This window comes from Lampetra planeri, unplaced genomic scaffold (genome assembly GCF_965212315.1).
Source record: "Lampetra planeri unplaced genomic scaffold, kcLamPlan1.2.h2 scaffold_186, whole genome shotgun sequence".
NCBI classification, from domain to species: domain Eukaryota; kingdom Metazoa; phylum Chordata; class Hyperoartia; order Petromyzontiformes; family Petromyzontidae; genus Lampetra; species Lampetra planeri.
The window spans coordinates 1-25,612 of record NW_027614605.1 but is presented as its reverse complement, the minus strand read 5'-3'; the positions used below and the strand labels follow the sequence as shown (position 1 = coordinate 25,612).

Below are 25,612 nucleotides of genomic sequence, written 5' to 3'. Positions count from 1 at the left end.
GAAACAACCAAGAAGATGAATCCCTGCAGTCACGAAAGCTTTAAATCGAAAAATAAAACTATTTTAGTATTTATTTTAGTATTTATCATACTATTTTAGTATTTATCATACTATTTTAGTATTGATCATACTATTTTAGTATTTGTAATACTATGTTGTGTTATCTGTTTTAATGTCTACTTCTGTTTTGTTCATAGAGGTCGCAATCCAGGTGATCCCAACTTGGAAGTCCATTCTCAGGAAGCCCAATAAAAAACAAAAACAAAGATCCCCCGGATAGCCTCAACGGACTTTTGGGTCAAGTGCTGTGAGCGAGTAGCACCTATGAAGGCCAGAACGGCACACGAGGTGGGGGTGGGGTGGGTTGTCAACACTACGCCCGGCCGCCTTTGTCTCCCTGGAAGCATCAGGTTATATACTCATTTTGTAGGCTGAGTCAACCTTGGGGAATGCCAACTGGAGATCTGTGCGAAAACTGCTGGGCATTTGTGAAAAATAGCTTAATAGCTCATCGGATTCCTCGAGCATAGATAAATATTGTATTCTGAACCGCTACAATACCGCTGCACATTTTAAATAAATAATAATTCTTAATCGATTAAAAGCCAGAACTCCGTAACGTTATTATGAATAATCATGAGCGCGTGACGTCACTCCACATAAAAGCACCACCCACGTAATTAATAATCATTAGCAGGTGACGTCACTTCACATAGACCACCACCCATTCTCATTAATCATCATGAACATTTCAGATGTACTTTGGGGCCGTCCATAAATGACGTCACGCACCTCGGGGTGGGGGGGGTCAGACATTTGTGACGATGTGTGACGAGGGGGGGGGGTGAGAGATGTGACGTCACATCAAAATGCGCAACTTTAAATACATATAGACAACACGTTCTACTGAATTAAATATACTTTTTAATAAATGTTTTCTCCTACAACATCAGAGTGCAGCGCCACATTAAGTACGCACTACAATGACAATATTCTTGGTTCTTTCGGTAAAGTCACGTAGAAGGGAAATAATAAAGTAATAAAAATATAAAAAATGTTCAAAAATATAAAACAATGTTATTGGTTTATCTTTTTATTATTACTTAATAAAACAATATTATTGTTTTATATTTGTATTATTTTATCAGTTTATATTTGTATTATTTTATTATTTCCCTTCTACGTGACTTTACCGAAAGAACCAAGAATATGAATCCCTGCAGTCACGAAAGCTTTAAATCAAAATTTTACAATGACAATAGTTTAAAGCGATTTGAAGCATGATTTATTTTTTTTGGGGGGGGGCAGAGCTTTGTGACGTCATATTTGAGGGGGGGGGGGTCTGACTTTTTGTGACGCCGTGTGACGAGAGCGGGGGGTCAAAAATCGTCCAAAATCGCGTGACGTCATTTATGGACGGCCCCTTTGCAATGCAATACACACGGTTGCCTCGACGGGCTGAGAAGCGAGTGTAACAAAATGGTTCAACAGAGATGCGGCATCGATGTCGCGTGAGCCACCCGCCCACCCACCCACTAGAGGCCGCCGAGACTCGCCACTGTTTGGCCATCTTTGTTTGAACGAGCAACTTGGTGATGGGGGTTGGTGATGGGGGTTGGTGATGGGGGTTCGTTGCGTTAAAATGCAACAACAGCCGTGGCTCAGCGACGGGAGGCTGGTGGGGGTTGGGAGAGGCGGGGGGTGGGAGGGGGCGTGGTCAAAGCGTTCTCCACCAATCGGATCCCGCCGCGGCGTCTCGCGCTCGCGCCGCGATTGGTCAATTCGAACCCCCCCGCCCCCGGCCCCCCCGCCCTCCACGCCAGCTGCGGGTATATAAGGGCGCGGCGGAGCCGTTGGTGACAGTTGGAGCCAGGGACCACCAAAGCTGCTGAAGATTTCACCAGAGGGGTTTTTGTCGACGTAACGTGACAGTCAAGCACATTTACATACTTCACCATGAGGGAAATAGTTCATCTGCAGGCGGGCCAGTGCGGCAATCAGATCGGCGCCAAGGTAAGGAAGGCACCCCCCCCCCTCCGTGATATTTGAGAAATGTTCGGATTTAATTGTCGCGAGGGGGCTCTACGGTGGTTTACGTGGCTGCGTGTTGAACGAACCCGGATCTTGCTGCCCGTGACATTTGGACTTTGGGCATCGTAATTATGGAGCGCTCTGGAGAGAAAGGGAAGACGCGCCCCAAGAAAATGTTCGTGCTGTACGTCGGTTATACATTTTATGCACATGGGATCGCGCCACAATGCCGGTTTTAATAAGACCCACCACACCTGCATGGGTAATAAAAAAAAATCCCGTAATTTAGGGCGTCGTTTAAGAGGTTTTAAGGCTGAGATGGCAACTCCAGCTTCATTGGTAATTTGTAAAATAAAATGTAAAAAATCGGTGAGGGCGGTCGGTTGGAGGCTTCGCCGCCATTTCCCGCCATCTCGCGTACGCAACAGATTGCAATCAAATATTGAACACCCCTCGTCCTCCGAAATCCATCGTCTTTAAAATTAAATCGTAGCGGTTTGAAAGGGTTGGTGGTTGTCCAGGGACCCATTGTGGCAACAATCGCCGTCGATGTTCGCCGTGCGGGCAAGGAATCTTAATGCGGGCGGGGGAATGCCTTCATCCAGCAGTGGATTGATGCAGACGATGATTGGAAGGAGGGGGGGGAGGTCTTCTGCGTCTTACGCTAAAGCACCTTGCCTGTGAGATTTTTTTATGCTTTTTAATAAAAAAAAATTTAGGATGACGCAGCGTTTGTTAATTTCGCCCGCAGCCGTTAGCAACTCTTCAGGGGGGGGGGGGTTCGCGTGGACGAGAAACGAATTAATATTAAAAACGTCTCGCTTGCTTTTAAAAAAAGCGCGTTTTTGTAGTTTGCAACGGATTAAACGTACGTTTTTGTAGCTTGCGATGGATTGAACGTGCGCGCGTGTGGATTTCGGCTTTTTCCACGCTCATTACCACCCCGAGAGGCGGAGTGGGCGAAATGTAAAATGGCGGCCACGGGTTGGGGGGGTGGGGGGTGGGGGCCGCCGTTTCCCGCGCTCGGCCGCGACCGTTGCCGTGGGGCGGTCGTAGCCCCGCCCCCCCCACACCCTCTCGCGTCGCTCGACCAATCGCGGCTCGACGTTGCAGATTCAAACCGCCCGCGTCCAATCGTCGCTCGGCAAAATTCAAAGAGAATGTGGGGGGTGGGGCCGGTTTGGGCTGCGGCCAATCAGCGGGCGCCGTTGCCGGACGTCGCTAACGGATCTCCGAGGCTCGCGGGGGGGGTGGTCGGGGTTTGCTGACCACGTGGTTACGATTCCACGTTATCGTGCCGGGGCCGCGGTTATGGAAAAAAAATGTTTTTGCTCTGCGATATCAATCAATCGCCACCCTCCCACCCCCCCCCCCTCTGTGGATTAAAGATTGTTACCGTAAACCACCCCCCCGCTTTATACTCCCCCCCCCCCCCACTCGGCCGCCATCTCGCGATGCGGCGGTGGTTGTGACGTTCGTTGCGTCTCGCTCATCGCTGTCCGTCTCCCCGCTCGGGATGTCGCCTTTCACTACTCGGCGCTCTTTGCCCCTTACACGTTTACATTTTTATATTTTCACCCATCGCACCGTCGAGACCTTTGAACGAACGTGGCCGGTTCGCCTGGGTTAATGTCTTGTGGCAATCGCTCACCGTTTATTGAATATGGAACTAAAACAATAAAATCCACCTAATTAACGATGGCTTTGTGCAGTCGACTAATCCAGCAGTGGATGGGGTCGGGGCGATGGGGAAGCAACATCGCAAAATGGGGGCTGAATCGTCACGCCCTGATTCGTACCCGCGCCGATTCTGCCCGCCAGGCGACTCCGTGAATTCGATTGGAAGCTTCCGATTTCATTTTGGAATCGATTCTCCTTTGTGTGTCGCATTGCGGGCTTGCCCCTCAGGTCTCGCCGCCGCCGCCACCACATTGGCAGGCTGTGGGAATCACGAATGTTGGATTCGATTTGAATCGAGCGTGCATCAATGTTGGTTTTGTTTCACCCAAAATGCATCATGGCCCCCCCCACCCTTCGTGTCCTGGTGGTGGCAACGCCGCCACCACCCACCGCTGACAAAGCCCTGACAAACACGGCGGCCTTGTACAGAGTTGCTGACCTATAACGTCACCACCCGCAATGCGCCCCCCTCGCCATCCATCTCGTGTCCACGCAACTCGCAAGCGAAGCCTGGTCGCCAGGCTTCGCTTGCCGCCGTCCTGCATGATGATGATGATGCCACTTTGCTGCGTGGCAATGGACGCGGTTTCTCGAAGCTTGCCAGGGGAGATTGCTCTGGATGGTCACGGCTTTGGGAAGCGGCTCGGCTGCTGTTAGAAACAAACACGGTTTATTTAGATGAGACAAGGTGGAGTTTTATTCAGTGAACAATCCAACGTGTTGATTTGTTTTAATGAGCAGAGGAGTTTGTATTTTCAATCCAGCCGGGGAGGTTTGGCTACCTAGCCTGGCACGGGGGTGGGGTGCGCGTGGTACTGTTGGTTCGGGGTGAGCAGTCGCTGACATTGCAGGTAGTAGCAGTACCACATTGGGTTTAAACCTTTAGGCACATTGACACGTTGCATCTCATTGTCAACTCTAGATGAGGAACGGTCACGTGTATCAAAAGCCGTGGCCATTTTAACAGCACGTGGAACAAAAGCAAATGGCATGAGGGTGCACGGTTGGGATTATGTAGAGAGGTGACCACAGCCGGGGTTAACAGGGCGCGTTTCAAATGCTGATGCATTTGGGCTTGACGGGGCACATCTACCACTCGGACGTTGTTCATGGCCGGTGGTCAAAATTGAGTGACTCGTAGTCCAGGAGGTGAGAGGACTCTACGATTAGAACCGCCCAGGAGACTGAGACAATGAGGTCGACTCGTGTGCAGTTGCTGTGGAGGTTTTATTGAATTTGCGTTTTCGCGCAAATGGATTGGGAGACATTCATCCAGCAGTGGATTGGCCACGAGAGCTTTTAATGAGGCTGTGCCGAGCAGCTGTGTTTTAGAGTCTAAGGGGATCGTGTAGCCCAGCTGGCTCTTGCGGGGGGGCGAGCCAGCAGATGGGGTGCCGTCTAAAGTCTGGCGGATGGTGCTGAGAGATGCACCTGTTTGGGGGGGCGGGGGGGGTTGCCGAGATTGGATGGCGGCAAGGGGCAGATGCTGAGCTGGCAAAGCTGACGTCGCTGCATTCCTCTCTACTTGAGAATTGGCTGCCACGCACGTTCACACTCGCTCGAACCTCGCGCGGTCGCGCGCATTCACTCGCCCCATGCGCATGCAGTCATTGGCACGCGCTCGCCGCTACACGCTCGCCTCGCTCATTCTCCACTCGCCCATCCACACGCCGAGAACCCACTCGCCGTGCACTCTCATCCGTGCCCTTGTGCACGCCCAGACTTGCGCTCGCCCTCAAAGAACAGGGCTCGCCCCTCACTTGCACTCTGTACAACCACTCGAGCCAAACCGCACATACCTCAAAAGATCGTTACCTTGTGCTCAGCCACTGGCGTGTAAACACCGTGTGTAACGACGACTACTCTTCCAGTGTGCATGCATTGTTTCTACCCACTTGATCGTGTGAGGTGTGTGGTGCCTGGTTAACGAACCGCGTGCGTGTCTGGTTCCAGTTCTGGGAGGTGATCAGCGACGAGCATGGGATTGACCCCACGGGCTCGTACCATGGCGACAGCGACCTGCAGCTGGAGCGCATCAACGTCTACTACAACGAGGCGTCTGGTAACGAAGCGCACTTGATCACTCGCCATGGCTCGCTCGCCCCTTTTGCTATTACACATTCGCTTGCATATTCACTCGCATCCGCTCACTCCCCACTTGGGTGAGACATGGTCTAGATAAACACGACCGGCAGGTTCCTGCATGATGGGGCTGTGCGACAGGTGTTGAGTCTAAGGGCTGAGGTTCTCTGGGTGATGTAAAGGCTGAGTAATGGGTGTGCGAGTATAACGCCCTGTGAGGTAATGCCCTGGCGTGAGGTGGCTAAATGATACTGTTGTGTGCCGTGTAAGAGTGGCCTGGTGTGTTGTGTGTATGCATAACCCTGTGTATGCGTAACCCTATGTACGATTAACGCCTCGTGTGTGTGTGTCTGCTGTGCAGGTGGGAAGTACGTTCCCCGCGCCATCCTCGTAGACCTGGAGCCCGGCACCATGGACTCGGTGCGGTCTGGCCCATTTGGCCAGATCTTCCGGCCCGACAACTTTGTGTTCGGTGAGTGCCGACGGCTGGGGTGGTGACTGGTGCTCCCGTGTCACCAGAAGAGAATGGACATTTACACCGCGTGGAAATGAACTCTCCTTTTAGTTCCCACTCTGGCCAAAAGTATCAACCTCCACGGAACACCCTTTTTAGTCACGCGGCTACACAAGAGTGAATTGCTTTAACACCCGCTCATTTCAAATAATTATCACATGGTTTGCTATAATTGGCCTTTTAAAATAAATTAACTGCCAAAGTGGTGCTACCTCGGTGACCCTGACGAGGAAGAGTGTCTGTACTGTGAGCTTGTGGACTGTGTCCTGTGCTTAATGTCGCTGTGCCGATTAGTGCCCTCGGCAAGGAAATGGCCACCCATTCCATGGCTCCAATAAACATCCCTTTATAAAGCGAGAGCACTGTGCGGTGAGCATGAAGGCAACACCAGTTGCCCTATGTTGAGACTTGCCCCCTCTGTCATAGGAGTGGTATGTCTACCACTGGCCTCGGCATGGCTGCAGACCGCAATTGAACACCAACAATGCTCTCATTTTGAGCAGCGGGAATTTGTGCTTGATTATCTTGGACACGGGATTACCTTGTCCGTTGACGCCTACAATATTCGTTGTTGAAACGACCGAGACCTCGTCTGTTCAGCTGTCGCTGTTAAAGTGAGAATGGGGTGCATTATTAATAGTCCGCACAACGCTTGCGGCCGCAAGCCGATTATAGTAGGGTGGTGTGAGAATGGCTTGTGTGAAACCGCCCCTTGTGTTGGCCACGTTTCTTTTGTAAATGTGGTGCGTACATGCTGTGAATGTACAATCGTTGCTCCCTCCCACTCCCCCTACTGTCACAACTTGGCAGGACCCTCCTGAGGGCCTCGGGCTTCCTGGGCACACACTGGGTGGTAGTAATGGATGTGCTGTGTAGTGTAGGCCTTGCGTAACGTGCTGTTTACCTGTTAGTTGACTTGTGCTGTGCCCCGTGGTACAACTTTGAATGGCATCCTCTTGTGCCATTGCTTAATTACGCTTTAGTTCAATGGTCCCCCATCCCTCGCAGGCTTCTGTCACGTAATGTGATTGATCTAAAAATAACTTTAGCTTGAGGGAGTTTATAATTGAACATGGACTTGTACAGGATTATCGATTTCTCATGTGAAGCTGTTTGTGCGCCGATTTTTTTTGCACAATTGCTGCTGCTCTTAGTGTTTTGCTTTTGACCTGGTATTTTTTTAAACGACTCCTAGCTCTCACTTGTGGTTTAAAACAAAATAAACTCAACCCCTTGCTGCGTCTTGTCGTCCACCAGGCCAGAGCGGCGCGGGTAACAACTGGGCCAAGGGCCACTACACGGAGGGCGCCGAGCTGGTGGACTCGGTGCTGGACGTGGTGCGCAAGGAGGCGGAGAGCTGCGACTGCCTGCAGGGCTTCCAGCTGACGCACTCGCTGGGCGGCGGCACCGGCTCGGGCATGGGCACCCTGCTCATCAGCAAGATCCGCGAGGAGTACCCCGACCGCATCATGAACACCTTCAGCGTGGTGCCCTCTCCCAAGGTGAGACTACGCGTACTATAATACAAGTTCTATATACCGTGACCGCACCAACGGCTTCAGGGTAGTGCCCCCTCCCCCATGGGGATGAGATGGTGCTCTCCTGCACGACGGTGAGAGGCAGAGACAGCCCAGGATGGTGGTGACGTGCGAGTCCGAACCCTGAACAACGGCCACACTTGTACACCAAGCCACTCGCCCACCAACGCGCACTGGCTCACGTGGTCTCTTCCCCTCCCCCCACGCAGGTGTCGGACACGGTGGTGGAGCCGTACAACGCGACGCTGTCGGTGCACCAGCTGGTGGAGAACACGGACGAGACGTACTGCATCGACAACGAGGCTCTCTACGACATCTGCTTCCGCACCCTCAAGCTCACGACGCCCACCTACGGCGACCTCAACCACCTGGTGTCGGCCACCATGAGCGGCGTCACCACCTGCCTGCGCTTCCCTGGCCAGCTCAACGCCGACCTGCGCAAGCTCGCCGTCAACATGGTGCCCTTCCCGCGCCTCCACTTCTTCATGCCGGGCTTCGCGCCGCTCACCAGCCGCGGCTCGCAGCAGTACCGCGCGCTCACCGTGCCCGAGCTCACCCAGCAGATGTTCGATTCGAAGAACATGATGGCGGCGTGCGACCCGCGGCACGGCCGCTACCTCACGGTGGCCGCCATCTTCCGCGGCCGCATGTCCATGAAGGAGGTGGACGAGCAGATGCTGAACGTGCAGAACAAGAACAGCAGCTACTTCGTCGAGTGGATCCCCAACAACGTGAAGACGGCCGTGTGCGACATCCCGCCCCGCGGCCTCAAGATGTCGGCCACCTTCATCGGCAACAGCACGGCCATCCAGGTGAGTTGTGGTGGCGTGCGGTATTTTACGGCTGTGGCGGAAGCTTTTGAAATCCTGGGTTTTGGTCGCCCGCCTGTAATTTAAGCGGTCGGCTGTGGCCGACTCCTGAGCCGCATGTGGTGGCGGGCTCCTTAATCCCCCACTAGTGGCTCTTGGCAAATGGGCATCGCGTAGAGCCATGCTCTCAAAGTAGTGTGCCAAGAACTGTCAAATGTATACACACTTGAGTGTAATAGATACTAGGTCTTACAGGTTGGGCACCTCTCTGAACAAGGTTCCTAAGTGGGTCGTGAGTTAGTTTCGGCCCATTTGCCAGTGACTCCCACGGACTCGTGGACTGAGCTGTGATTGATGCTGGTATCTCTCAAGGCGTTTCATCTGCTGACTGCATTTCGTCTCAACCCCCCCCACCGCACGTGTGCAGGAGCTGTTCAAGCGAATCTCCGAGCAGTTCACGGCCATGTTCCGCCGCAAGGCTTTCCTCCACTGGTACACGGGTGAGGGCATGGACGAGATGGAGTTCACCGAGGCGGAGAGCAACATGAACGACCTCGTCTCCGAGTACCAGCAGTACCAGGACGCCACCGCCGAGGAGGAGGGAGAGTTTGAGGAGGAGGAGGGGCAAGAGGATGCCTAAAAGTTGACGACCCCCCCCCCCCATCCAACCCCCCCTGCCCCCCCACTCGTTCTCTTACACTTCTGGTTTCTGTGTTGTCGGTGTCGTGTTTGTCGTGACTGCACGTGTCTTTTTTTTGGGTGCAGCCATGAGGTTGAAGCGGGGGTTTAATCGGGCTGCAATGGAAGTTGTGTCCTGGGGGTGGTTGGAGGGATGGGTCCCCGTGGAGGGGACTGAGGGGGCAGTGCAGCAGCAGCCCTGGTGGTGCCAGCTGTGTCGCCGCAACACTCCACAGGATTGCTAAATTAATGACCCGGCGGATCTGGGAAAGAATAAGTCCACTCGACAGGTTGCACCCCAACAATCCATCCGGTGATCCCCAGACACCTTGCAGGATTGTGTGGAGGGGGGGTCAAGTGTGGTGCGATCAGACCTCGTCGAGACGTAACGACCTGTCCAGCTTTGAGAGTTGGGCCAGAAATAACTCCGTTACAGATTCTCTGGGGCCCTTTTAATTCTTACGGCAGTGGCGTGGGCTGGTCTAGACATTTCAGAGCTGCACCCTAAAATAGATCGCTTTGAAATGTTTGGACGGCAAGCCCCCAGCTCTTAATGTACATGCTAGCACCTGATGAATAAAATTGTTATTTGAGAAGCACTTGTGGTGTTTGGGGAAACCATCTTTTCCCGCCCCCCCCCCCCTTTTTTGTGAGGTGGCAGCAGTACCCTGGTTACTGTGATCCTCACCCCGAGAAAATCCCCGCGTCTCTCTGCTCCGTTTTGTACATTGCTACTCTACTTCTCCTTGTGACTTTGACTTGTCCCAAAGATCGGCCGTGTTGAGTGCCGAATAAAAGGTACATCTCGCTGACTCCGTGTCGTGTGCTCTCTTGCACTGCCGGGGTTGTCCAATGTCGTGCACTACCGGTTGGCAGGGGTGGACATCTGCAAGAACATGACATTATGTGCCATGCTTGCAAATCTAAATTTTAAACTTGTAAAATTGCTTTTTGTTTAGTATGACCTCTCCCCTCAAATTTCAATATGGTTGGCGATGCAAAAGAAGTTCTACATATTCCCACACTCGACACTGCCCAATGGTCAGCACTGCACCTCCAATTAGCACGGTTGGCTGCAACGTACGGTGCAGAAAAGTTCCAACAACATGCATTGTTTGGCGCCTGCCAGAATCGTTCTAATCCCGGGATTTCTGCGCTTGGAGTCCTGAGCGTTTGCCACCGACCTGTTTCTAGCTATGACTTGTTTAGTAGAGAGGTGGTGATTATTGGCGGCACGCTTTGATCGCCATTTTGCACAACGTCAGTGTCAAATGATGGTACGGTTTTGAAGTCTTTTCCCCCCCCCCCCTCCATTTACCAAGCAGTGTATAGAGTTATGCACTGCGGACGGTTTAGCAGGTCAAGAGTGGTGGGGTAGTGTGGGTACACGATCACCCTGGAAAACGATTCTCATCGTGTAAGGGTAGACCCAAGTATCCCTTGCAGCGAGCGCGATGTCGCCCCACGTCGCCAGTGGCGTGAGCGAGCAAGTGCAGGGGCCGTCTGCGTGCCGACTAGTACACCACCACGAGAGGGCAGTGTCGGTGCGGGCTCTGCTGCTGGGAATGTATTGTGAGTTGTGCATTATAGATGCGGTGACGGCGTGTGTAAGGCACACACGCACAGCCTTTAACCCTAAAGTGCTGATTTGTTAGCAAACTTAACTATTTACCAGGTAAAACTTGCTAAGCTATGGCTCTTCAGAAGCAACCTGGCCATATGACGGCGCAATGAGGTGGCTTATTGCGTGGATGTTGATGGCAGCCAAATAGTCTTGTACCGTTTTTTAATGTGGAGGGAAAAACCGGAGGAAAATTCATGGGGAAAACATGCAAACTCCAAATACATATATAGGAGGCAGGGTGGTGATCTAGCCCAGGTATACCAGGGGAGATTAGTTAACGCGTTCCTTCCGACATCGTCAACCAATCGCGGCGTTGCTCGGAGGGGAGTGCCTGAGTGGGCGTGTTTACACCTCACCTCAACCAATGGCGGCCCCGCTCGGCGTTTGGGGGGGGGGGGGAGTTGGATGAGTGGGCGTGTTTACCCTTCCCCCCCCACCCTCCCCAACATCCTCAACCAATCGTGGCCCTACTCGGCGGTCGGTGAGGGGGGGATGCATAAGTGGGCGTGTTTACACCCCCCCCCCCCCAACATCCTCAACCAATCGCGGCTCTGCTCGGCGTTCGGGGGGGGGGGAGGTGCATGGGTGGGCGGAATTTCGATGCACGACAGACGGACACACAATCCCTGGTGGGCAGTGTGGCGCCTGTTCATCTACCTGTAACATCTCGCCACTGCAGCACACCCAGTCGCGACCTCACTGGTCTCAGATGGAAGCCAGTTGATGGTCTCGGCATGACTATCGATGACTCGCATGGAGACCCGTGGAGTTTAAGTTGAGACCGGGTTTTCTCATGGAACGCGTTGATCTCGGCCTGGTCACTAATTCTTCGGCCCATTGACTCTCACTGCCATAGACCGAGTGAAAGGCTCGAGGCAGAAGATCCCCTGGGATTTCGATTTAAAGCTTTCGTGACTGCAGGGATTCATCTTCTTGTTTCTTTCGGTAAAGTCACGTAGAAGGGAAATAATAAAATAAAAAAAATGAAACAAAATAATTCTCACGACGTTTCGGCCACAACGCAAGCAGCCGTCCTCAGGTGAAGACCAGGTCTGTCGGGGAGACGGCGTCATTCAGACGCTAATTATTTTATTATGTTTTATTATTATTACTTTATTACTTCCCTTCTACGTGACTTTACCGAAAGAACCAAGAAGATGAATCCCCTGGGGCCATGATCAGCATCTTCCCCGATGCTGATCATGGCCCCACCCTAAACCACAACACCAACTACACAAAGCAAGGCCGTAGTCAAGGAGTCAACATTGGGGGGGACCAAATCTTCTTGGGGGCCCCCCCCCCCAGAAAAAATAATCTAAATTTGAACACGAATTTCCAGCCTAAAATATAAGAAAAATTCACTAACACACAGGATGGACTTTTTATCTTTTTAAATGTCTAATGGTGTATTGTATTCCATTGCTCTGTTTTTTTCATATTTACCGTTTGTTTAATTGTATGTAATGGCAGAGATTAGAGATTCATAAAGTACAACCGTAACCACACTCAACCATAACCACAATCATATAAACAGAAATAAATGTTATAGCAATATATTGGGTGGGGGGGGGGGACATTGTGAGCATATTTGAATGTATATTATATAATTACGGCCTTTGGCACAAAGCATTGTCAGCAACAGCCGCTGCGGGTCGCTGATCACACTGGTCAACACACGTTTTTCTGGCATGAGGTATTCCAGCGGTTGTAAGGTAATCTTGGGGTGCTGATTCCAAATCTGGCATCAGTTTTTGTCTATCACATCAGGTTTTTGAGATATCAAAGATTGCATTTTCAATCAAAAGTGCAGAAGAAAATTATTAAATAAATGTGGATATCTACATAAAATTATATTATAAACACACTATCCTAAAAATGCAGCACCATATTTTAACACTATAGCAGTCACTGACTCGCAACAACTTGCAATCATAAGTGACAGAGTTAATTTCGGGTAAAATCAATGAAAATGGGGTATGCCGATAGCATAAAAAATGAGATGTGATAGAGCAAATCTGAGATCAGATTTGGAATCAGCACCCTGAAATTAGTCTAAAACAGCTGCAAAAGTCCAGGCCAGAAAAAAATGATTTTTTGTTGTTGACCAGGGCAATGCACGAATCGGAAAGTTGACGTCTCCAGTGGTGGTGTGGGAGCTGTGCAGAGCGGAGAGAGTGCAAAGCAGCAGAGACTTGGCAGCGCGAATGCATTCTAGATTTGAAGCTTTCGTGACTGCAAGGATGCATACCCTTAGTTCTTTCGGACTTTACCGATAGCGCTAATGCACTCGGATGCGGTCATCTCGGCGTGGCCATCTGAATGTGACATTGTCGTCGTCTGCTCTGCATCCAACATCGGCAGCCGCACGACAGAAGACGCGCTGAGTTGTCAGTGCCGGATGAAGCAAAGTGCGGGGCCTGTAGCATCTGTTGTTATAAAGGAGCCCTACATATTAAACACAAATATTACAACACCACATTTTTACTTGCTTAGTAAAGTAATTGTATTTTCTCGTTTGCGAAACAGACAGACAAGACGACAAATCGACAACCTTAGGCACCTGACTGCTATTAACTGTGTATCTTGTGTTCTCCACAGGGAATGCTTTATTTGCTCCGCTGCGGATCTCCTGCCACCGTTTTCCCATTCACATGTGTCATTGCTTCTACATACTATTAACATGCCCTCCCTTTGTTAATGCTACCCCCCCTCCCTTTGGTGCTGCTGATCCTGCATAATGCATGGGCATAATATGACTTTGAAACCCCCCCGCCCACCTCCTACGCATTTCCCATGAATATGCTAAATTCCTCTTGATATGCACATTCTTTTGTTAAGGCTCTCTTCTTCTTCTTCCACCTCCAACTCAGCTTATATATAAGCTCCTAGCTTGGCAGTGTCTCATTCTTCACCTGAAGACGGCTGCTTGCGTTGTAGCCGAAACGTCGTGAGAATTGTTTTATGTTTTATTTTTATTATTTTATTGCTTCCCTTCTACGTGACTTTACCGAAAGAACCAAGAAGACTTAAGCACCTGGTCGTTCGTAAAAGTTGAAGGCGGTATAGTACTATAGTAATAGAGCAAGTGCAGAATCACTCAACCGGAATTGATAGCTCGAAAGCGTTTAGCGCGGGGCCCTTACATATGTAGTAGCTACATAAGTAGTAGTAGCTACATAAGTAGTAGCTACTGCATATGTAGTCGTAGCTACTACTACATATGTAGTCGGTACTACTACATAGCTACCACATAAGTAGTAGTAGCTACGACTACATATGTAGCTACTGCATATGTAGTCGTAGCTACTACTACATATGTAGTCGGTACTACTACATAGCTACCACATATGTAGTAGTAGCTACGACTACATATGTAGTAGTAGCTACTACATATGTAAAACACAATAGTCGGTACTACTACATAGCTACCACATATGTAGTAGTAGCTACGACTACATATGTAGCTACTACATATGTAAGGGGCCCGCGCTAAACGTCGTAGCTAGTAGTAGCTACCACTACATATGTAGTCGTAGCTACTACTACATATGTAGCTACTACTACACCTGTAGCTACTTTTGCTGCTACGATAATCCGGCACTGGTTCCATGGGAGCGATTGAGCGAACTTACATCCGTTTGCTGAGCGGGAGCAATTGCGGCTTTGGTGAGAGGGTCTTCGTCATCCAGCAGCGGGTTGATCCTCGGCTGACGACGAATCAACCACGGGCGGTGGCCCGGCCGCCCCGCGCCTCACCCTCCTCGTGGTTCGGATTCCAAAAAATAAACTTTTCATGTCGCAATGGGGAACAAACGACCCCTCTGTGATCGTGAGGGATTACGGCGGGAGGCGGTGAGGGCACAAGCTGGGGGCCTTGTGATGAACGCCAACAAACAAGACGAGCTCCAGCCGGGGGAGCAGCAGCCTCCCTCTGAAGCCACGTGCAGCCACAGCGGTGGCAGCCTCACTCGCTCGCCTCTCTCCCACGCCCTCTCTCTCTCTCGCTCGCTCTACGTGGTGGCGTTGTTGTTGTTCGGCGCGATTGTGCTGACGTTTCGGCTCCCCCCCCCTTCCCCGCCGTGTGAATCGGGAGTTTCTTGAGCGACTGAACGAGGAGGGATTGCTGTCGAGCGGTGGCGAGGGATGTTCACGGTGTGTTGGGATTTTCAGGGTTGCTGGGTGGGTGGGGTGAGAGGGTTTGTTGGGTGGGTGAGTGGTTGGATGGATGAGTGGGTGAGTGAGTGGTTGGGTAAATGAGTGGGTGAGTGAGTGGTTGGGTGGATGAGTGGGTGAGTGAATTGTGGGCTGCAGTGTGAGTGGGTGAGTCAGTGGTTGGGTGGATGAGCGGGTGAGTGAATTGTGGCCTGCAGTGTGGGTGGGTGGATGAGTGGACGAGTGAATTGTGGGCTGCAGTGTGAGTGAGTGGTTGGGTGGATGAGTGGGTGAGTGAATTGTGGTCTGCAGTGTGGGTGGGTGAGTGGTTGGGTGGATGAGTGGACGAGTGAATTGTGGGCTGCAGTGTGAGTGGGTGAGTGAGTGGTTGGGTGGATGAGTGGGTAAGTGAATTGTGGGCTGCAGTGTGAGTGAGTGTTTGGGTGGGTGAGTGTGAGTGGGTGTTGGATGAGTGGGTGAGTAAAGTATGGCCTGCAGTGTTCGTGCGGTGGGTGAATGGGTGGGTGAGTGAATTGTGGGCTTCAGTGTGAGTGGGTGAGTGGTTGTGTGGATGAGTGGGTGGATGAGTGGTTTAGTGGATGACTGAGTGGGTGGGTGATTGATTGCGTGAATGAGTGGTTGGGTGGTTGAGTGGTTTAGTGGATGAGTGGGTGAGTGGTTGGGTGGGTGAGTGGTTTAGTGGATGAGTGGGTGAGTGAGTGGTTGGGTGGGTGAGTAGTTTAGTGGATGAATGGGTGGCTGAGTGAATTGTGACGGGCAGTCTTGATGCGAGGGTGGATGTGAATCACTGCAGCGGTTAGCGCCATGCTCTACGAACCCGGCGGCCCGAGTTCGACTCCAGCTCACGACCTCTCACAGCGGCGAATATTGGAACCGGCCCCGTTACCTCCCCGAGGTCGACTCATCCTTCGACTGAGCACCTGGTGCGGTGTGTGAAACATCGGCACTGGGGAGACAAAGGCGGCCGGGCGCGGCGTTAAGCCACCCACCCCCTCGTGTGCCCTGTCCGGTCTTCATCGGTGCTCATGAACAGCACTGACCCCAACAGTCTGTTTAGGCGATCCCAGCAATCTTTGTGTGAATGATTGATTGGGCGAGTTAATGGGTGAGTTAGTGGGTGAGTTAGTGGGTGAGTTAGTGGGTGAGTTAGTGGGTGAGTTAATGGGTGAGTTAGTGGGTGAGTTAGTAGGTGAGTTAGTGGGTGAGTGTGTGAATTGTGCCCTGCAGTGTGCTGGTAGTGGTTGACTTAAGTGCGCACGTTTGTTGAACTTATTTCGCACCGTACGTACGTGATCGGAGGTGCAGTGTTGAGTCTATGAGCAGTGTTGAGTCTATGGGCAGTGTTGAGTCTATGGGCAGTGTTGAGTCTATGAGCAGTGTTGAGTCTATGGGCAGTGTTGAGTCTATGGGCAGTATAAATTTCGATTTAAAGCTTTCGTGACTGCAGGGATTCATCTTCTTGGTTCTTTCGGTAAAGTCACGTAGAAGGGAAATAATAAAATAATAAAACAATAAAATACAATTCTCACAAAATAAAACAGATTAAAATACAATTCTCACAAATTGTATGATGAGAATTGTATTTTATTATGTTTTATTTTTATTATTTTATTAGTTCCCTTCTACGTGACTTTACCGAAAGAACCAAGAAGATGAGTCTATGGTACAATGTTGAGTCCTCCCGCCCCCACTCCCACGTCCCCCCGAGCCCCCCCACCCACCAAGCCCCAAGTTCACAAGAACAACAAGATGGCTAAACAAGATGTTTAAATCTCCCCCCAAATCCTCGTCCAGCACATTCCTGAGACGCAGCGGCTCCCTCTGTAGCCCGGCGCACAAAGCTGGCTGGCAGTCGCCGTGAGTCCACAACCACCACAACCACCAACACCACCACAACCACCACATCCACCACCACATCCACCACATCCACCACCACAACAACCACCACCACATCCACCACCACAACCACCACCACATCCACCACCACAACAACCACCACCACATCCACCACCACAACCACCAACACCACAACCACCACCACAACTACCACCACATCCACCACCACATCCACCACATCCACCACCACAACAACCACCACCACATCCACAACCACAACCACCACCACAACCACCACCACAACCACCACCACAACCACCACCACAACCACCACCACAACCACCACCACAACTACCAACACAACCAACACAACCAAAACCATCGTGTGAGTCCCCCTACCCGAGTTCCCGAGTCGGCGTGTGAGTCTGTGAGTGTCTGTGAGTGTGAGGGTGAGAGGGTGAGTGTGTGAGTGAGTCTGTGAGTCTGTGAGTGTGAGTGTCTGTGAGTGTGTGAGTGTGTGAGTGTGTGAGTGTGTGAGTGTGAGAGTGTGAGTCTGTGAGTGTGAGTCTGTGAGTCTGTGAGTCTGTGAGTCTGAGTCTGTGAGTCTGAGTGTGAGTCTGTGAGTGTGAGTCTGTGAGTGTGAGTCTGAGTATGAGTCTGTGAGTCTGAGAGTGTGAGTCTGTGAGTCTGTGAGTCTGAGAGTGTGAGTCTGTGAGTCTGAGAGTGTGAGTCTGTGAGTCTGTGAGTCTGTGAGTGTGAGTCTGTGAGTGTGAGTCTGAGTGTGAGTCTGTGAGTGTGAGTCTGAGTGTGAGTCTGTGAGTGTGAGTCTGTGAGTGTGAGTCTGTGAGTGTGAGAGTCTGTGAGTGTGAGTCTGAGTGTGAGAGTCTGTGAGTGTGAGTCTGTGAGTGTGAGTCTGTGAGTGTGAGTCTGTGAGTGTGAGTCTGTGAGTGTGAGTCTGAGTGTGAGTGTGAGTCTGTGAGTGTGAGTCTGAGTGTGAGTCTGAGTGTGAGAGTCTGTGAGTGTGAGAGTCTGTGAGTGTGAGTCTGTGAGTGTGAGTCTGAGTGTGAGTCTGTGAGTGTGAGTCTGAGTGTGAGTCTGAGTGTGAGAGTCTGTGAGTGTGAGTCTTTGAGTGTGAGTCTGTGAGTGTGAGTCTGTGAGTGTGAGTCTGAGTGTGAGTCTGAGTGTGAGAGTCTGTGAGTGTGAGTCTGAGTGTGAGTATGAGTCTGTGAGTCTGTGAGTGTGAGTCTTTGAGTGTGAGTCTGAGTGTGTTGTCTCTCTCTGAGTCGTCCTCTTTCTCCGAGTCGTCCTCTCTCTCTCTGAGTCGCCCTCTCTCTCTCTGAGTCGTCCTTTCTCTCTCTCTGAGTCGTCCTCTCTCTCTGAGTCGTCCTCTCTCTCTCCGAGTCGTCCTCTCTCTCCGAGTCGTCCTCTCTCTCCGAGTCGTCCTCTCTCTCTGAGTCGTCCCCCCTCTCTCTCTGAGTCGTCCTCTCTCTCTGAGTCGTCTTCTCTCTCTCCGAGTCATCCTCTCTCTCCGAGTCGTCCTCTCTTTCTGAGTCGTCCCCCCTCTCTCTCTGAGTCGTCCTGTCTCTCTGAGTCGTGCTCTCTCTCTCTCCGAGTCGTCCTCTCTCTCCGAGTCGTCCTCTCTCTCTGAGTCGTCCCCCCTCTCTCTCTGAGTCGTCCTCTCTCTCTGAGTCGTCTTCTCTCTCTCCGAGTCATCCTCTCTCTCCGAGTCGTCCTCTCTCTCTGAGTCGTCCCCCCTCTCTCTCTGAGTCGTCCTGTCTCTCTGAGTCGTGCTCTCTCTCTCTCCGAGTCGTCCTCTCTCTCTGCACGCGAGCGAGGAGTGATCGCTGTGTGGTGGCGGTGGCGTGCACAGGGACAAGTCGACGTCACCACCACCGCTGCCGTCGTTCAACCCGCAGTGTCAACCCCGGGGCGGGGCCGCTGGAAACCCAACTACCAACCTCTGCAACAACAACAACAACGACGACGACAACAACAACGACGACGACAACAACGACGACAACAACAACAACGACAACAACATCGACAACAACGACAACAACAACGACAACAACAACAACGACGACAACAACGACAACAACAACAACGACGACAACAACGACAACAACAACGACGACAACGAGCGATGTCATCGCCCATTGGTGGCGGCGGCGGTGACGTCGGCGGTGACGTCGGCGTCTGTGACGTCACAGACGCCTCCCGCCGTCGGCCCGTGGCCGTCCCCTCGGCGGCGTGCGCGGGCCCCGTGGCCTTGCGCCGCAAGATCGGCCTGTGGCGCGGGGTGGCGGTGCTCGTGGGCACCATCGTGGGCAGCGGCATCTTCATCTCGCCCTCGGGGGTGCTGCGCCACGCCGGCTCGCCGGGCTGGGCCCTCGTCGTGTGGCTCGCCTGCGGACTCCTCTCCCTGCTCGGTGAGGACGGGGACCAACACGTGGTGGCCGCCATTTTGTCTCTGTTCTCACTCGTCGTCGTCGTCGTGACGGTGGCTAGGAGATGTTGACTGCCTCGCCGGGTGTACAGGAGGTGTCGTGGGTTCGATCCTGACGCCTGCTGCTGTGTATTTGGAGTTTGCGTGTCTCTCATCATCATCACGGTGGCTAGGAGATGTTAACTCCCTCGCCGGGTGTACAGGAGGTCGTGGGTTCGATCCCGACCCTGACGATGCCTGCAGCTGCTGTGTATTTGGAGTCTGTGTGTCTCTCTCTGTCTCCGCTCCACATTTATCATCAACCTCACGCCTTTTAGAGTATTTGTCTGCTGCTGCTGCTGGAGATTTCCACGCGCCGATGACTACGATGATGGCGATGTTTGTGGCCAGGTCGCTTCTGAAAAAGAGCCACACGGCTCAGTGTTTGGTGCCTTGCGTCTGCTATGATCACGAAGAGCCCAGAGTAGTTGAGTCCAGTGGCTCTTCGCCTTGACTGCAGCCTTGCACCCCATTTGCTTCTGAGTCGTCAAGAAAAGCGACCATGTCAATACAGGCATGGGGTTGGGTGCAACGACAAAGTTGTAACTTGATGTGTGCCCAGTAGCTTCAATTTGTGTTTTCGATTATTAAATTTTCGAAACAAAAACTCTGTCCCTGTCTCGCCGCACCCCTAGAGAGGGCATCTCGCACCCCCACGGCGGTGTGGCAGGCACCCCCAGGGGGGTGTGGCAGGCACCCCCAGGGGGGTGTGGCAGCCACCCCCAGGAGGGTGTGGCAGGCACCCCCAGGAGGGTGTGGCGTACACCCCCCCCCAAGTTACGAACAAGAAGAACCGCTGGCTTAGTTTGAGACACACGCACACAGGATGGGAGTGCTAAACAGAGTAGAAAGTCGAGCAAGTCACTAATATAAATGTATATAAAAAGTTATTTATATTAACTCGTGGGTGATTGGGGGTCTCTGTGGCGCGGGGGGGGGGGGGTCCGCAGGGGCTCTGTCGTACGCCGAGCTGGGCACCACGTACCGCAAGTCTGGCGGCCACTACACCTACCTGTTGGAGACGCTGGGGCCCGCGCCCGCCTTCCTGCGCCTCTGGACCGAGTTCATTATCGTGCGGTGAGCTCACAACCTCCCCCCCTTAACCCACCACCAACAACAACCGCCATTCGCAACTAGGAGGCCACGTGAAGTGTCGAACGCCTGCCGGCAGGAGGTCACGGGGCAGACCCAGCAGGTGCCACGGGTCGACTGACCGAGATGACCGAGATGACTGGCTGATGCACCACCTGTGCCCCCTCCTGTGCCAACTTGCTGTGCTTTAGCCACCCGCAGCTCCGCTCGTTGTTGTGAGCGTCGCTCCTCCGCCCTCCGTTGTTGTTGAGGGCGACTGCCTCCAACTGCCCAGTAGCGTCCTTCACGAGCCTCCTCCACTGAGGCCGATCTTGACACCGCTGGTACCAGTCATCGGCAAGTCCACTCAGACTCCACATCCTCCTGTACCACGTCACTCCATCTCCTCTCTAGTCCGTGCCGCGCCCGTTAAGCCCCCTCGATCCGCCAAACAAAAGTTGTTTCGGCATGCGGTGACTGGGCATGCGGGCTACATGACCCAGCCAACGCAGCCTTGCCTGCCAGAGGAGCTCACCGATGGGACTTTGCCCAGATCTTTCAAGGATTTGTGAGCTCCTCACACAATCCAGCCTGGTTAAACCGAGGATGGATCGTAGGCAGGCCAGAAGAAATGTTTCCAATCAGCGAATATGCTCCATTAGGTGGGTCCACGTTTCGCAAGCGTAGAGAAGGGAGGGAATGACCGTGGCCGAGAAGACCTGAAGCTTCGTGCGGAGCGACAGACCAGGTAGCTTCCACACAGCATTACGCAGCCGATGAAAAGATAATGCCCTAGACTGATTCGGAGTGAGACCTCTGCTGTCAAACCGGAGCCGGTCATGAGCACACTGCCCAGGTGTGGGAAACTCTCCACTCTCTCCACAACTGTCCCATCACCGATTGGCAGCCTCTCCTCCGCAGTGAGCGTTCGAACATTCCACGTGGCCATCCGTAGTGGCTTTTTGTTGTTTCTGGAGGAGCCCCGAGGGTAAAGATTCAATCTCCTGGCTCCGCCAAATGGGGTTTGGCCAGGAGACGTCATAGACGCCTGTCCCCCCTCCACCCCCCCCCCGTGTTGCCCCCCCCCCGTGTATCTCTCCCCCCCCCCCCCCCCCGTGTGTGTGTGGCGTGGAGCAGGCCGGCCATCACAGCCGTGGTGGCTCTGGCGTGTGGCCGCTACGCCCTGGCCCCCGTCTTCTCCCCGTGCCCCCCGCCGCTGCTCGCCGTGCAGCTCGTGACGGCCCTCGCCGTCAGTGAGTCCCCGACTCCTCCTCGAAACCCAGTGTCTCCATGTCTCCATGTCTCCCCGTGTCTCCCCGTCTTCCAGTGTCTCCATGTCTCCCCGTGTCTCCCCAGTGTCTCCCCGTCTTCCAGTGTCTCCGTGTCTCCCCCGTGTATCCCCAGTGTCTCCATGTCCCCGTGTCTCCCCGTGTCCCCCCCGGGTCTCCCCAGTGTCTCCATGTCTCCCCGTGTGTTCCCGTGTCTCCCCGTGTCTCCTCCGTGTCTCCCCGTGTCCCCCCGTGTCTCCCCCGTGTCTCCCGTGTCCCCCCAGGTCTCCTCCATGTCCCCCCGAGTCTCTCGTGTCTCCCCGAGTCTCTCCGTGTCTCCCCCGTGCCCCCCCCCCGTGTCTCCCCCGTGTCTCCCGTGTCTCCCCCGTGTCTCCCCCGTGCCCTCCCGTGTCTCCCCCGTGTCTCCCCGTGTCTCCCCCGTGTGTCCCGTGTCTCCACGAGTCTCCCCGTGTCTCCCGTGTCTCCCCCGTGTCTCCCGTGTCTCCCCGTGTCTCCCCGTGTCTCCCGAGTCCCCCGTGTCTCCCCCGAGTCTCCCGTGTCTCCCCGTGTCTCCAGCTCTCGTGGTGGTTGTGAACGCGTGGAGTGTGTCCTGGACGGCGCGCATCCAGACCGTGCTGGTGGCGGTGAAGCTGGGAGCCATCGCCCTCATCGCGGTGCCAGGCTTGGTGCACATCGCCCATGGTGAGCAGCCAGTCACTCGCTCTCTCCTGCCTCTCCCCTCTCATCTCACTCCACTCCCCTCCACGCTCTCTCCTGCCTCTCATCTCACTCCACTCCCCTCCACGCACTCTCCTGCCTTTCTCCCCTCATCTCACTCCACTCCCCTCCACGCTCTCTCCTGCCTCTCCCCTCTCATCTCATTCCACTCCCCTCCACGCACTCTCCTGCCTCTCTCCCCTCATCTCACTCCACTCCCCTCTACGCACTCTCCTGCCTCTCGCCTCTCATCTCATTCCACTCCCCTCCACGCACTCTCCTGCCTCTCTCCCCTCATCTCACTCCACTCCCCTCCACGCACTCTCCTGCCTCTCCCCTCTCATCTCACTCCACTCCCCTCCACGCACTCTCCTGCCTCTCCCCTCTCATCTCACTCCACTCCCCTCCACGCCCTCTCCTACCTCTCCCCTCTCATCTCACTCCACTCCCCTCCACGCTCTCTCCTGCCTCTCCCCTCTCATCTCACTCCACTCCCCTCCACGCACTCTCCTGCCTCTCCCCTCTCATCTCACTCCACTCCCCTCCACGCACTCTCCTGCCTCTCCCCTCTCATCTCACTCCACTCCCCTCCACGCCCTCTCCTACCTCTCCCCTCTCATCTCACTCCACTCCCCTCCACGCCCTCTCCTACCTCTCCCCTCTCATCTCACTCCACTCCCCTCCACGCTCTCTCCTGCCTCTCCCCTCTCATCTCACTCCACTCCCCTCCACGCCCTCTCCTACCTCTCCCCTCTCATCTCACTCCACTCCCCTCCACGCACTCTCCTGCCTCTCCCCTCTCATCTCACTCCACTCCCCTCCACGCACTCTCCTGCCTCTCCCCTCTCATCTCACTCCACTCCCCTCCACGCCCTCTCCTACCTCTCCCCTCTCATCTCACTCCACTCCCCTCCACGCACTCTCCTGCCTCTACCCTCATCTCACTCCACTCCCCTCCACGCACTCTCCTGCCTCTCCCCTCTCATCTCACTCCACTCCCCTCCACGCACTCTCCTGCCTCTCCCCTCTCATCTCACTCCACTCCCCTCCACGCCCTCTCCTACCTCTCCCCTCTCATCTCACTCCACTCCCCTCCACGCACTCTCCTGCCTCTCCCCTCTCATCTCACTCCACTCCCCTCCACGCACTCTCCTGCCTCTCCCCTCTCATCTCACTCCACTCCCCTCCACGAACTCTCCTGCCTCTCCCCTCTCATCTCACTCCACTCCCCTCCACGCACTCTCCTGCCTCTCCCCTCTCATCTCACTCCACTCCCCTCCACGCACTCTCCTGCCTCTCCCCTCTCATCTCACTCCACTCCCCTCCACGAACTCTCCTGCCTCTCCCCTCTCATCTCACTCCACTCCCCTCCACGCACTCTCCTACCTCTCCCCTCTCATCTCACTCCACTCCCCTCCACGCACTCTCCTGCCTCTCCCCTCATCTCACTCCACTCCCCTCTACGCACTCTCCTGCCTCTCTCCCCTCATCTCACTCCACTCCCCTCCACGCACTCTCCTGCCTCTCCCCTCTCATCTCACTCCACCCCACAGTGAGAAGTGCTCCACAACTCGTGATGCGATTCCCATGCTTCCACCCCCCACCCTTGCCCCCACCCTGGCCCCCCACCCTTGCCCCCCCCCATCCTGGCCCCCCCCCCACCCCCGCCCCCACCCCCCAGGCCACACGGAGAACTTTGTGGGGGCGTTTGAGGTGCCGCCGGAGCGCAGCGTGGGGACTCTGCCCCTCGCCCTCTACGCAGGGATGTTCGCTTACGCCGGCTGGTACCACGTGGCACCTACCACTCACCACGTGACACTCACCACTCACCACCTACCACTCACCACGTGACACTCACCACTCACCACCTACCACTCACCACGTGACACCTACCACTCACCACGTGACACTCACCACGTGACACCTACCACTCACCACGTGACACTCACCACGTGACACCTACCACTCACCACGTGACACCTACCACTCACCACCTACTACTCACCACACGGCAGGTTATATTGTTGTTGCCTCATGTTCTGTTGTTGTTGTTGCTTCAGGTTCTACATGAACTTCGTCACGGAGGAGGTCAAATCACCCGAGCGGTGAGTCACGTCGCGCGACTCTCGTACACACACAACACACTCTGCACACAACACACACAACACACACACAACACACTCTGCACACAACACACACAACACACACACAACACACTCTGCACACAATACACACACAACACACACAACACACACACAACACACACACAACACACTCTGCACACAACACACACAACACACACAACACACTCTGCACACAACACACACACAACACACTCTGCACACAATACACACACAACACACACAACACACACACAACACACACACAACACACTCTGCACACAACACACACAGCACACACACAACAAACACACAACACACACACAACACACTCTGCACACAACACACTCTGCACACAACACACACACAACACACACAACACACACACACAACACACACACACAACAAACACACAACACACACTCCGCACACACAACACACACACAACAGAACACACACACCACACACCGCACACAACACATACACAACACACACACATAGACACAACACACACACAACACTCCGCACACAACACACACACACACCGCACACAACACACATACACAACACACACGCGACACGCACAACAAACACTCCGCGCACGCGACACGCACAACACGCACAACACAGTCAGAATCTGCATCTACACTGCAGCAGGAATCCGATGAGCTATAAAGCTCTTTCACATCCCCCGCCACCCCCTCCCCCCATCCCCGGCGGCGCGTGCGATCAGCACCCTGCCGCTGGCGATCTGCATCTCGATGGCCATCGTCACGGCATCCTACCTGGTGATGAACGTCGCATACCTCGCCGTGCTCAGCGAGCCGGCCATCCTCGCCTCGCCCGCTGTCGCCATGGTGAGTGGTCCTCCTGTCTCTGTGGGTCTCTCTCTGTGTGGCGAGTCTGTGGGTCTCTGTGTGGTGAGTCTGTGGGTCTCTGTGTGGTGAGTCTGTGGGTCACTGTGTGGTGAGTCTGTGGGTCTCTGT

The 25,612-nt window shown here is 53.9% G+C and overlaps 2 protein-coding genes across 3 annotated transcripts; both read left to right on the top strand.

Moving 5' to 3' along the window:
• The first annotated feature begins 1,853 nt into the window (after window positions 1-1,853).
• Window positions 1,854-10,144, top strand: LOC144740040 (tubulin beta-4 chain-like). The gene is made up of 6 exons (XM_078622924.1): window positions 1,854-2,013; window positions 5,665-5,773; window positions 6,155-6,265; window positions 7,565-7,809; window positions 8,055-8,657; window positions 9,082-10,144. The coding sequence occupies exons 1-6, from the start codon at window positions 1,957-1,959 to the stop codon at window positions 9,292-9,294; spliced, it is 1,338 nt and encodes a 445-aa protein (XP_078479050.1). The 5' UTR covers window positions 1,854-1,956; the 3' UTR covers window positions 9,295-10,144.
• Window positions 10,145-18,724: 8,580 nt separating this feature from the next.
• LOC144740039 (cystine/glutamate transporter-like) lies at window positions 18,725-25,606 on the top strand. Of its 2 annotated transcripts, XM_078622923.1 has the most exons (7): window positions 18,725-19,394; window positions 20,401-20,527; window positions 21,659-21,774; window positions 22,366-22,491; window positions 24,188-24,290; window positions 24,567-24,611; window positions 25,360-25,606. In XM_078622923.1, the coding sequence occupies exons 1-7, from the start codon at window positions 19,109-19,111 to the stop codon at window positions 25,571-25,573; spliced, it is 1,017 nt and encodes a 338-aa protein (XP_078479049.1). In that variant the 5' UTR covers window positions 18,725-19,108; the 3' UTR covers window positions 25,574-25,606. The 2 variants fall into 2 exon arrangements, with proteins under 2 accessions (XP_078479049.1, XP_078479048.1); XM_078622922.1 differs by lacking the exon at window positions 25,360-25,606 and having other exon boundaries at window positions 19,013-19,394; window positions 24,567-25,002.
• Window positions 25,607-25,612: the final 6 nt, after the last annotated feature.